The sequence below is a fragment of the Rattus rattus genome, chromosome 18 (assembly GCF_011064425.1).
Source record: "Rattus rattus isolate New Zealand chromosome 18, Rrattus_CSIRO_v1, whole genome shotgun sequence".
In the NCBI taxonomy this organism is placed as follows: domain Eukaryota; kingdom Metazoa; phylum Chordata; class Mammalia; order Rodentia; family Muridae; genus Rattus; species Rattus rattus.
The window spans coordinates 12,766,801-12,780,376 of NC_046171.1; the positions used below are offsets into that span (position 1 = coordinate 12,766,801).

At 41.5% G+C, this 13,576-nt stretch overlaps 1 protein-coding gene across 1 annotated transcript in view; it reads right to left on the reverse strand.

Annotated features, from left to right (window-relative positions):
• Positions 1-629: 629 nt before the first annotated feature.
• Pcdh15 (protocadherin related 15) overlaps positions 630-13,576 on the reverse strand; it is a 107,329-nt gene continuing 94,382 nt past the window's right edge. The window contains exons 7-11 of the mRNA XM_032889292.1: positions 11,250-11,268; positions 9,672-9,707; positions 5,698-5,768; positions 4,692-4,800; positions 630-1,473 (exon numbers count right to left, since the gene is read on the reverse strand). Of these exons, the coding sequence (XP_032745183.1) occupies positions 922-1,473; positions 4,692-4,800; positions 5,698-5,768; positions 9,672-9,707; positions 11,250-11,268 (787 nt within the window). The 3' untranslated portion in view covers positions 630-921. The remainder of the gene's footprint in view (positions 1,474-4,691; positions 4,801-5,697; positions 5,769-9,671; positions 9,708-11,249; positions 11,269-13,576) is intronic.

The window sequence follows — 13,576 nt, forward strand, 5'->3', positions numbered from 1 at the left end:
TTGTGTGCGCGTGAGCCTGACACATCCTAGGATGCTGGCCTTCTAAGGTATTTCTGTCTAGTCACATTAGGCGAGACTTCTCTCTCTGTGCCTTGCCGCGTCATCGACTGAACACGGGTTCAAGAAGCAGTATTGTCTACTTGGTCCTCTCTAATCCTCACTAAGCTTTTGTCGAGGACGGTGAGGTCTATGTGTTACTCCGACCAGTTACTAACTTGCAAAAGTTGTTAAACTATTTGTTACATGTGGAACGGATAGAATGTTTGCAGATAAGTAGGGTGTGCACCAGGTAAAACTGTAATTTTTTTTTTTTAACAAAAGCTTTGACCCTGGATGTTCTTCCTGAGGACTAAAAGAATATTTCTTCAAGAACTTTAAAACTTCATTGTGGATAATAAGTAACTTCAGGATTAAAAATAACTTAGAGAGTCCTATCTGTACCATCGCTTTGAAAGCCTTTTTTTTTTTTTTAAATGATGAAGTCAGTGTGGTACAGTCAGTATCTGTATAAATCTCATACCTATAAAAATCCCTCACCCCATAGAAAATAAATTTACATGTGCGGAAAAATGTGCTGTCAAGTCTAGAAATGGAGTACAGTCTATGTTAAGCAAAAAAAGTATAAATGATTTCTACTAAGTTATTCCGTGTTTATTACAATGAAAACTTATTCAAGGTCCAACCAGACAACCAGAGTTTGAAGTGATGTTATTTAGCGAATTCAGTCTGTCCATAAAGGTTTTTCTGGGCTAACAATTAATTCATACAAATGATATCTCTCTTTCTTTTTTATTGTAAAGCAGATCGTTCCAAGTGTTAGGTTGTGCACATGGGATAAACCCCATATGGTGATTTTTGTGATCATAAAAAGCAGAGTTCATTAAAAACAAGTAAAAACGAAGTTATTTGTTTTTTTATTGGTCAGAGTTTTGTCATTGGTATATGGAGGCTGTTCCACGGACCCATCCAGAGCTGCTCCTCCTCTGATGGTGTGTTGTCACCGTGGAATTCCATCGGCTCTCTGGAGAGCCTACTGTCTACCATGGACTCCTGCTCAGCTGTGTTTTTCAGCCTGGTCCCTGATGGCTTCGCGGCCGAGTGCTCTGGTACCACAGGGCACGGGGCAAATGTGACCAGAGTTGGGGTTCTTTTCACTTTCTCTGTGGCAAACGGCCCCTTGAACAGTGTGTTCAGGGGCACGTTCTCCTCATGTGTCCCTGCCAACTTGTCTAATTTCTTCCGGTGCCTCCCAAGGAACACAGGGGAGGGCACCTTCAAGTTATCAGCGATGCAGGCACGGCGCGTTCTCACTACCGAGCCATTCTGCGCGATGTAGATGTTGCCGTTGACATTGCTGTGGCCACTGGGCTTGTGGGTTCTGCTTCTCTGCGACTCAGGAGCGCTGTCCTCCCCAGTGGAGCTGCTCTCATACTCCCGATCGACCACCAACTTGATCATTCTTTTTCTTGCCCACTGAGAAAATAAAGAATAACGATACGCTGGTCATTCTCAAAGGAAACCAAAGGCTTTTGTGCAACCCACAGCGATACCCCGAGAGGTGGCCAAGGACATCCTCAAGAGGGAAAAGGTCCCTCTCACTATTTTCCCCAACTCCATATTGGATCCAGGATCTAAACATCTTTGAATAAAGTGTTGCTGATTTGGGAGTAGACCTAATGGGGAACGCTTTCTTTACATCAAAAATACCATGAGGCAGGAGAAGAAAAAGCACATTATCCATATTTTGCTAAGTCCCAACTCCTTATTTTGTGGCTGCTCAACCATTCAGAAAATTCAGCAGAAAGCCAGAAACAGAATTTGTACATTGCATCCATTTTAATGTTATTTTTTCCAGCATTAAAAAAAAAATTGGAATCCCTCATAACTCTAGTTTGTAATCCGCATCCTCATGCTAGTCAAAGTGTTTGTCCATTTTGACATGTGAAATCAGTTGAAACATGGTATTCTGGGTCATCTGGCTTAAACTCCATTTACTTAAAGGAATATATGAGTGCTTATTACTATGGAAACCAGAACATCTCCTTGTATAAAGACTGAAACATGATGGACAATTTTGCTGATTCAGCTGATGGACAATTTTGCTGATTCAGCTGTCTCTTTACCGACCAATATCAGAAATGACAAGGAGCGAAACTTTAAGCAACACTACTTTTTTTTCCCCCTCAAACAATGTAACACTGGGGGAGTGTGAATATCTCTCTTGTACTATATGGGCAGTTTTCTGGTCTCCGTGTAAATATTTTTAAAATAATGGTGTTTATTTACCTAGAAGAAAAGCTGTGGTGGTTACAATAGATTTTTAAACACAACCTAAAGGGTAATCACTTTTAACTTTCAAGATATGGCTTCATTTAGCTCCTAGAATTTGCAGGTGGGAGTTGATAGAGAGGGTATCTTTGACGTGGCCTCCTTGCAGGGAGCAGAAATAACCAGAAACAGCTACTCATATAATTTGTTGCTCTTCGTCTAGTGTCTACTCTGCAAAGACTACCCATTCATCACTATATGCGTCCGTTCCACTGCTATCGACAAGTGTGACTGATAATGCCATGTGTTACGTGACGTATTATGTATTGATGCTTCCCCTTTCGCTAGTATAAGAGAGAGAAGACAGATTGGATCTACTGGGTCTCAGCATGCACGTCTACGTAGTAGGTATGTCGTCATTTTCTTATCTCCTAATCACAAGTCAGAGAGTGAAATCATGCTAAGTGCCCAAACCGATCGAGAGCCGCTTCCGAGACCAGCACAGAAGGCACTGCACACAGAGAGCACACGGCACTGCAAACCACCTACTGTGAACGCTTCTAAAGGGCTGTGTTGTAGCCTTCGGAGTTTGCGCCTGGAGATTTCTTGGCGTCTGCTTCCTTCCTCCTGTCATACTCTGGTACCTGGAAGCCCCAGGGGCCTCCAGAGAGGCTCTCACTGGTGCTGCTGCTGCTACTGCTCACTTCTGACTCGGACTCCTCCTCACTTTCCACGCCCCTCTCCACGGAGGCTGATTCTGCGCTGCCCTCCTCTGGGACATCCTGAGCCTCCAGGTCTGTGGATTCATCCATGGGAGCTGCTTCGCTTTCTTCTCCTTCCTCTGGCCGTTCTTCCTCCTCCTCCCCCGGGGGCTCTTCTTCCTGCTCTACAGGCGGCTCCTCTCTCTTCCCCTTCACTTCTTGGATTTCTTCGACCACGGGTCGTCTTCTTGCTAGCACGATGTTTTTCCTTGCCTTCTCTCCCTCTGACTCGGTGGACTCAGACTCCTCTGACTCCGGGGTCGAGCTTTCCTCTGCCTCCTCAGATGGGGTCTCCGACTCGGATTCTTCAGTGGTCTCGGACTCGCTGAACTCAGACTCGGTTTCTGTGTATTCCGTGTAGTCGCTGGACTCCTCCTCGGACTCCACGGTGCTCTCCGTGGCTTCCTCCTGGTCTAGAGTCAGTTGGAGATAGTCCTTGTCCTCTTCCTCAAGGCGCCTCCTCCACTCCTCGCCCTCAAGGTCAATGCCTCTTTTCTCAGCGAGACCCCTGACTTTCTTAAAGATCATTGGGAAGATCCTGGCTCTCTTCCACGTCGGGTAGGTGGGCTCAGCCGCTGGTGGCTTCTCCACGGTGACTACCACCTCTTCCTCACTAGGCTCTCTAATTTCAACTTTGGGCTTTTTAACTTTCTCTGGCTTCTCCTGGAAGTTTTGAGAGTGCAATTCAAACGTTAGCTCGGAGACAGTTACGGTGTGAACTTGTCCCTCATAAGTTAGGCAGAAACTCATCTTTAGATAAGAGCCTCTTGTAAGCTATGCATATAGTTTTCAAAAAATGACAATATTCTTTTCTGATGATAGGCAGAAGCTAGCTGACAGGCGGTGGGTTATTTTTATTTTGGCTTTATAGTATTCATACCCAAATCTAATGCTTTCTCTTTTCTATTATTTACTTTTAAAAAAATTTTAATATTAGCTCAGCAAAGAAATAACCATTATCATTACCTCTAGAGTTCTGGCTTGTTAGCTTTTCGCTGTATCTCAGAATTTTTATGTCATGAAAATATATTAATTTGAAAGTTTATGAAAAATCTGCCTTGTAGAATTTTGAACCAATTAGAGCCACAGGAACTGTTATTTCATGGAGGGAGAACTGTTTACCAAATAGTGCAGGTAAGGTGTAAGAATTTGAAAGACGGGGTTGGGGATTTAGCTCAGCGGTAGAGCGCTTGCCTAGCGAGCGCAAGGTCCTGGGTTCGGTCCCCAGCTCCGGAAAAAAAAAAAAAGAAATTTGAAAGACATGATTCATGTTAATTCAGAAATGAATCACATAACATTTAAAAATCATCGGTGATGATATTTTATTCTCTGGAAATGGAATATGAAGACTGCATTTTTCATGATCTTTTTAGTTATGCAGACAGGTCAAGAACAAAAGTAACCATGTATTGTAAAGTTTATAATATATGTGGCTCTTAACACCGTATAGAGAGGCGTTTGTGATTTTAGAAAGCCCGTTCTATTGTAACTTCCCTCCATAGGTAAGGGAATGAAGTGGTCAGCGTTGTTACCTCTCTTTGAAAAACAAATAATAAATTACTAGGAATTTCCACAGCTGGACTAGTCGACAGTGCGTTAGTCAAACCAGATCTAAAGAGTTGTCACTGCATGACGTGTCATGATGAAGGCAGGGACACTTACCTCTTCCTCTTCATACTCCTCTTCAGCTTCACCAATGACTTCGCCGTATTCCTCCTGTCCAGCAGGTGGCAGCAGTCGGCGGCGACTTCCATACTGGGGCATCTCATACCTGCAACACAAACTTGCAACTTGAGACCCTTTTTTTTCACAGAATCTACCATAACGATCTCTGCTTCTTCTTTTTCTTCATCATCAACAGATTCTTAGGGTCTATTAAATTCCTTCTAAAAATTAAACAAAGCAAAACTATATATTAAGAACCACTACTGGCAGCCAGAGAATTATTATTATTATTAATATTATTATTATTAATTGATTATTATTACTATTACTGGCATAATCACTCTCTGGAATAACAAGGAAGATAGTTGTTTTTTCACATTTAAATTTGGGGAGTGGCTAGAGGTAGGAAGATATACTACTTTATAACTACATAAAGAATGGAGGACAGGAGAGATTCTGTATACAAGTGTGTATCTCACACAGGATGCGATATCAATGTTTATACATGAAAGTTTGTATGGAAGGAACACGGCCTGTGTGGCGTTTTCATCCGCGTGCTTTTGGAGGTAATGGTTAGCTTAGGCGTGCAGAATTAATGCTCCATTTTCATATTCGTTACTAGATTCCTAAGTATATTTTATGTTTTTAGTTTTTTAACTGCTCTGGTACAAAATTTCAGGTAGACTGGCTAGGGAAAAAAACCCCCACAAAACACAGCATCCAGAATAAATGGTGAATTCAGGAATTGAGCAAACATGTTTGACTTCTATATTCCATTCTAATTATTATGAACCTTCCTAGACCATTTCTAGAAATACAAGCAGGGTAAATGAGACAGCAGAAATGGTGGGAACTTGAATAATATGAGAATCAGGCACACTGCTTTCAAATACAAAGGGGCCAATGACACTTCAAAACATTCTAACAGCAATACTTCTGATGACTTTTTTTTTTTTTTAAAAAAGAACACGATACAATTCTGAAGGAAAAACTGAAGATGTACCCATGCTCAAAACTGTAATAATCTTGTCCATATTCCTGGCCAGGGTCAATCCCAGATTCCATGGATAACTCCTATTGTTCAAAGAGAAAAATTCGCATTTTTGAATACATTCTTTACACATTTCAGCTTTTAAGTGAGATTCCCGTACCTACGGTCTGTATCTCTCCAAACACTCCTGATACCACAGCAAAAGAAGTTCCATGACAAGTGTCCTCATCCATTCCTGGTGTTACAGTTTCAGCTGTTTTCATGGAACCCCTTTGTCATTAGATCATGCATAAATGGGAAAGTACAGTCTCCCTGGCTCTAAAACTGTAGACGCTTCCAGGCGAGTCATTTTACTTGCTTTTAGGGAGCTTTGAAGATTAATGTCATCAACATTAAATGTCACCATATCTTATGGGCCAGCCAGTACATGAGGTTGTTGTTACAGTGGCTCTGTTTGTTCTCTCTCTCTCTCTCTCTCTCTCTCTCTCTCTCTCTCTCTCTCTCTCTCCTGATGGTTCTCTTTTACCAAGAGCTCCCTCACCAAACACTTCACATCCTCCGATAGTAATTCACACACTAACAGGAACCCCAGTTTAATGCTCATTCTGTGTGTGTGTGTGTGTGTGTGTAAAGATGTTTTAAACACATCCTTGCTTTTTATACCTTATGAAGACTTCTTCTGACTTGATAATTCTGACTTTCCTTAAATTCTGCGCTTGGAGCCGTGCTTTGAGGTGTACATGCAAAACCAGTTTCGGTAGCTATTAAACCATTTTTCACACACTTTGTGATTTCCATCGTATCAATCATGAGATGGCAAAAGGCTAAGAAGTTTAAATTTACACTGGAGTAAGAGAGGGAGAGGGGGAAATCGTAACCATCCACAGGGGAGTAGGTTGGTATATACAGATAATCCATTCGTGATAGGAATTGGTTTTAACACGTGTGTGTGTGGCATGAGTCAGGAGTCCTCTCTGTGGGGACACGGAGGAACCATTTCTAAGCCACACACATTTATCACACGACTCATCTGTGTGATAAATATGGACAGTGACTCTCAGTTATGCTACAACTTGCCAGATCATTCAAAAGGATTACTCCCGGTTAACCCCAACCAAGGAATTCTACCAAAAATCTGGGATTTCTCTTGAAAAACATAGGCGTGGCACATGCCAAGAATCTCTGTGGTGGGTCCTGCCTCTCCTGAGGTCTGGTTACTATTCCTTTACTCACTGCTCTGCATCTGTACTCCAGGTCAACCTGCAGTCTGCCCCCTGCCTTCTCTCTCTTCATGAAGTCTCTTCACGGACATTTCTAGCCAGGTTCCTGTAGTTACCAAGTCTGCAATTGCCCTTCGACACTAATAAAATGCCAATAGACTTTGCAACTTAAAAACACTTTTCAAACCGATTCGTTTGTGATGTTAAAACTCATTTGGTATATCTATTGGAGTAAATGTTTTAATTTTTTTTTAAAGATGTGTTTATTTTATTCATGTAAGTACACTGTCACTGTCTTCAGACACACCAGAAGAGTGCACTGGATCCCATTACAGATGGTTGGGAGCCACCATGTGGTTACTGGGAATTGAACTCAGGACCTCTGGAAGAGCAGACAGTGGTCTTAACCACTGAGCCATCTCTCCAGCCCGGAATAAGTGCTTTAAAAATGATTAGCAGTGTGGCATGCTGCCATGGACAGTGGGTAACTGGTGACCATAAAGTTCTAGGGCATGGGGGCATACGTTTGTAAAACCGTTTGGAAAAAAAATGCATGCCATGATAGATTGGTCGTAACAGTCCAAAGTCAGAACCAATAGGAAAAATTCAAGAACTCAATCCCCTGCAGCAGCACTGCAGCACAGGCTGGGAAAATAGGCTGAGGTCAAGGGTGGATGGAATTATACTGTGATATCCCACTTACAGGAGCTCAGAAATGATGTAACCTTCAAGTGCCCCTTAGAAGCCCGGAAAGCACTCAGGACGAGGGAAATCGGTGCAGAGCATTAACTTGCGGTAGTCATGCATGAGAGTGCACTCTTGAAATTTCCGTCTAAGTGGCTTCCATTTATTTCATCGCTGTAGGTTTTAGTTCAACAGAATTTTCCATTACAGGAAAAGAGGTATAAAATAAACTCAAAGAAAGAGCGGTAAGAAATTATCACAAAGTCAAAGCCCGGATTTAAGTGACTTTGAAAAAAAAAAAAAAAAAACGTGTGTATGCTTCACGCCGGAGGGTCAGACTTTCAAGGGACTGACAGCACCAGTTTATTGGTTTACATAAAGCAACCATCTCAGAAACGGTGCATTTACTCTGATAATCAATGCATGCCTGATTTAATCAATGCATACAAGGCACAGAGAAGAAACATCCGAGCTGTTTTAAATGTAATCTTAGAAATGATCAGTTCATATACCCGCACTTTCTGATTCCCAAGTCTAAGGCTCACGTGTTGGGAGCTGCTCTACGTTCCCAGCTTAAATGGCTTCCAATATGGTCAAGGTTAGAGGGGACCAAAAGAGGAACCCTGGAGTGCAGGCTGGTACTCTGTAGCTCTGGGTCAGCAGAGAAGGGAACTAGCACAGATGTGAAAGAAGTTTAAAAAAGTGTTTAAAAAGAAAAGGAAGAGAGGAAAGTCCTTGTGTCAACAAAGACCCCCAGGACTGAGCTAAGCAGGTGGCTGGATTCGAACTCGTCACTGCATGACACAGGCCCCTATCTGCATCCCTAAGAAGTTGAACCAGAAATTGATTGTGTGAGTGGACCCAACACTTAACATCCTTTTAAGGTTAAATTCTGCTGCTGACCACACAGAGAAGGCGAAGCTAACTTTGACTCTTAATTACCATAGTAAATGTTCAAAGGGCTATAAATCAGATCAGTTTCAATCCCCCTTTTCTTGGCTTCTCCATGCTTGTTGACCAGAAGCTCATGAACCGGATGTGACAGTAAGCATTTTTAAGTGATGGTGCTGGTTGGGAGAATATCTTGCTGAAAGGCTGTGCGTGCATATGGATTGTAAACCTGAGTTTTCTGAGTCAGTCACCCGAAATTTTTCTTGATAAAAGTTTCTAATTAAAAGCTAAATTGCAAATTTATATATTTCTGCTCCCTGTCTCCAGATGGTGTGTATGTGTGTGTGTGTAGATTCTAAACAAGAAATGCTTTCCTTTAGCAAACATAGAGTACTGTTCCTAGAGAAAGAACCAAGTGTTTGTAAGTGCTTAGCAAAAACCTAAATTTATCACAAAGAATATCAGTATTTCAACTGATTATTATTTTATACTCATTTTAGTTTTAGAGGTATGTAATAAATAAAATGGTGTGTATTTATTGTGTGACTCTGAAAGTACTTTTTACTTTGTAGGGGAAGCTCTGAGTCAGACATGTACTAGGGAGCAGGATAGATGTTGGAACCTTCCTTCATTATTTGCCTGTTCTAGCTGACGAGACCACATTCAGATGGACCCCAGTTCCTGCTCAGCCATGGAGTGGCTTCAGGCAGTAATGGAAAAGTCAGGGCAATAATACTTTGCTTGCCTAAATTCTAGAGCAGTGGTTCTCAACCTTCCCAATGCTGTGACCCTTTACTACCGTTTCTCATGTTGCGGTGACCCCAACCATAAACTTCTGTTGCTTTTGCATAACTGTGATTTTGCTACTGTTATGACTCCTGACGTCAACACCTGCATCTCCTGATACTCTTAGGCGACCCCTATGAAAGAGTCATTCGACCCCTAAACGGCTCACAACCCAAAGGTTGAGAACCGCTGTACTAGACAGAAGCTAAAAATTCATAGCTGTTGTCACCAGCAAGCAACCGAGAGGCGATTTCTTTTTATTTGCTTATTTAAACTCGAAAGTGCATTTTCTCTCGTTAGTACAAAGCGGGCCACATCAGAGGCCACCCACTCTGCCCACAGAAGTATAAAAAAAAAGGCATTGTAAAGGTTTAGTGAGGTTGAAAAGAAAGTGAAAATCGATACCTCCGGTTTAAGAAGAGAAGGTCTCAGCAGTTGATGCTGCCAAAGGAAATTGAAACAGGAAAAGATTTAGATAGTAGTTCAGATGGGAAATGCAGAACACTGAGAAAAGAGGAACACAGGCAACAGCTTTGAACCTATCACTTAAGGTACGATTCATTACTCACATGACGCCGCCTGCCAAACTACTCATTAATAGTTCAGATAATTACTTGGGCACCTAAGGTATATCAGGAGCCATTGGCTTTAATTTCGGTTACTTTAATTAGCTAATTGATAGTAACCTTAATTACCAATTTCTATGGGGATATTTTTGTTTAAACTTCGGAGTATGAAGGGGTTGCTTGGGCTTCTACAAACAAATATCACAGGGCTATTTTGACGGGTTTAACCTGCTCATCCATCACTCACTCCTCATCACATCAAGTATGTTTGCATCCCCAGGAAGAACAGAAAGTCGGAATGACAAGATGCAGCATCCTTGGGATCGTATTGAAGACATTCTCTTCATGCTCCCATTTTGTTTTTAAACAAAAAAAACCAAAATGCAGATGGCTCTCATTTTAGTATGTTTTCAAAGTCTTTTTGTGAGTCAGGAAATTGTCCCTCCTCTAGTTCTGTAGGGTTCCCATCTCCTTGCTACTCATTCAGTGAGCTGTGTCAAAGTCTTTGTCGGTCCGTTTCATGCTAATTCACGCTTTAACCAAATGGGAACGAACACTAGATCAAATTTTAGCTTAGCGGATTTTGGGAGTAAATTGTTACATGATAATGTCTTCCTGGGTGCCCTGGGAAGGTAGAGCAGTGTTGCAGCTCTGGAAGTGATTGCGTCTGTGAACCAACTGCTCAAAATGAATACACAGATATGTTACTCTTTGAACAGGAAAGGAAGTTTAGGTTAGAGACGCTCCAGTTCTAATGGATCTGTTATCTGTTCTAATCATCCCTGAGAACTAGTTTTGTTCATATAGGTCATTCATCTTCATCTTCATGGTCTAGAATATATGCATTCCAAAGTACAAGCCACGGAGAATGTGTTTAAGTAACTCCTTTGATTGACTCAAATCAAACGAGGTTCTCAGTAACTTTGTTGACACAAATCTCACTCAACGTCATTGGTCAGAATGCTCAGTATGTTCTCTGTAGACTGAGTCACAGACATGGGATTAAAAAAACTCAGAGATGCTTCTAGTATGATACTAGAGATATTTCAGATATTTGTGCTAGAGAGAAACCTGGACTGTTAAAACAATGTTAATCAACTTTATAGCTTCCAGAATTATGTCTATGGAACCGGAAGACCCAATTTAGTATGCTACCAGCGTCCTCTCCGAGTTACAGTTCAGAGCAAAGACAGCATCCTTGGAGATGTTAGCCACCAGTCATTGTTTGCACCCCGGATGATAAGCTTAAAAAACTCCAAAGCAAGGAAGCGAGGTATAGGAAGGAAATACATTAGAAAACATCATTAAGAGTTGTGATTGAAATAGAAGAAGACAAATCTAGCTACAACCAGTCCTATATCCTATACCAAGGCTTTCCTCCAAGGCTGGATGCCGTACCACATGATAAAGCCCTTACCTCTGGTGCAAAGCCTCCCCTGAAAGGCAGAAACGGAAACGTGTGTTAAATGCATGGACTTTCAGACCAGAGAGAATTACAGATAAGGACCCTTTAAGAGAAGCAGAGGAAACACAATCAATTTTACTAAAATTAACCTCGTTGGGACAGAGCTGCCTACGATGCTATTAAGATGAGAGGGTCATGTGCCTGTACTTGCATGGCTAAAAACTTATCTTCCTGGATCTCGCCCTCACGTGACCAACAAACCATATCCATGGAGCAGGTAAAAGCATTTGCTGCGCAGCCTGATGAACTGAGTCCACCCCCCCCCAGAATTCACACAGTAGAAAGGAAGGGCCGACTCCTGAAGGTTGTCCTCTGACCTCTCTCTATATCCATGCTATGGTCCATACACTCCAGAGCCCCATGCTCTCTCTCTCACACACACTGAATAAATGAATGTGAAAAGAACATAAAAATAAAGGGCAATAATTCACTTTGATTCTGTAATGATCAGCTAGCATAAAAGTATTCTTTGGTGTCTCATCTACGTCTTGATATGAATAAATTATGTTCACTGGGGAAGGGATACTTCTTAAACAGAAAGCCATATAGTAGGTGCATACTCGGATTATATTCTTCTGAGTGGATGCAACCGTATTGCCTGAATGTGTTAACTTGATTCTAGCAATAACGAAGGATTACAGTAAAGGACCTCTTCGCTCTTTTAAGAACTGACTTCCCTTACTTTTAAGGACCTTCTTAACTTCCAAGTACTCAGAGCTATAAAAAGGAAGTGAAGTTCATGGATCACAAGCTGTGTAGTATGTGTCTGCACTTGGGAAGGACGAGGGGGTGTCACAACATGGGTGCCATTGATTATGAGATATTTCTTTATTTTCTGTGTATCTCATATTAATAATTCAGCTGGTAGTATTAATCTTGTTATACTCAGCTGTGATGTAGATACGTGACTGAATTAAAGGCATGGCTTTTTAAACACAACACAAGTCTCTCTGCAGACCATGCAGTCAGATCTCTGGCAGCCGTGGTTCTCAACCTGTGTGTCACAGCTCCCACGGGGTTGCCTATCAGACTCATAAGAATACAAACATTACAGCTCATAACAACAGAAGCTTACGGTTATGAAATAGCAACAAAATAATTTTTATGGTTGGGGTCGCCCCGATATGAGGAACTATATCAAAGGGTCAGAGCATTAGGAAGGTTAAGAACCACTGGTCTAGAGGAAGAGTCTACATGATCAAATGTGTCTTAAGTGGTTACCAAGCAGTTTGGGGAAGCTGCTGGTGGTTGAGTGCAGTGAATTACTCCTCAATGGTTCATTTCCTGAAGGTTTCTGTAGTGAAGTGGACAGGGTGCTTATATACCTCAGTCAGTACCTGTGGGAAGACCACAATCCTTCTGGTGCTCATAAAACTTTACATTCAAATCTCTTCCGTTGTCTTTTTGAGATAATTAGACACAGCTTCTATTTAGGACCTAATCCTGTTGATGAGTCACTTATATCATGCACAATATCTAGACAAATCTTGTGTTCTAGGATATTTCAATTTTTATGAACTATGAAAAACATTTCAGTATTCTGGTTTAGTGGCTCAGGTCTACAATCCCGGCACTCTGGAGGCTGAGATAGGAGAATTGGTCAGTGTGAACCACATAGTGAGTTTGAAGCCATTGTGGGTTATGAGTTCAAGGTAACAAGAGTTAGATCCTCTTTCAAAAGTACTTTTACACACATACAAACACACACCCACCCACACACACCACACACACACACACATTCTTGTGTTTTCATTGGGTAACTGTACTGCTATTTTAGCTCAAAGACACAAACTTACCTAGAAGAGGTATATTTGTATAACACAATCAATATTCAGAATTATCTGTCCTTTCAAATCATGAATGTTGATCATTATAAAATCAATCAAATAATACCAATTCATCTTTTCATGTAACTACATTCCCTGTGTGTATCACTTATTCAACTTACATCCTATGTCTGTACACATTTAATTTTAATAATGACCAAGGCATGGTAAGTGTTCTTTGAATTTTAAATCCTCCATCTGACCATTCTTTATACACTGAGCGGACCTTAACAAGTGCAGAGGGATGAATGACATTTCACACAGACACGTGAGCTCGTAGCACTGGGGACAAGGAGTGTGTAGGCTTATATGTCCAAATAACCTATATGGGACTCGTGTAGAAGACAGTTTAACTGACTATCAGCAACACCCTGTCAGAAGCCACCATACAGCCCAACACAAAATGCGTTAAAGAACCCCAGGAAATGAATTACTTTGATTTGGAGGAAAGAT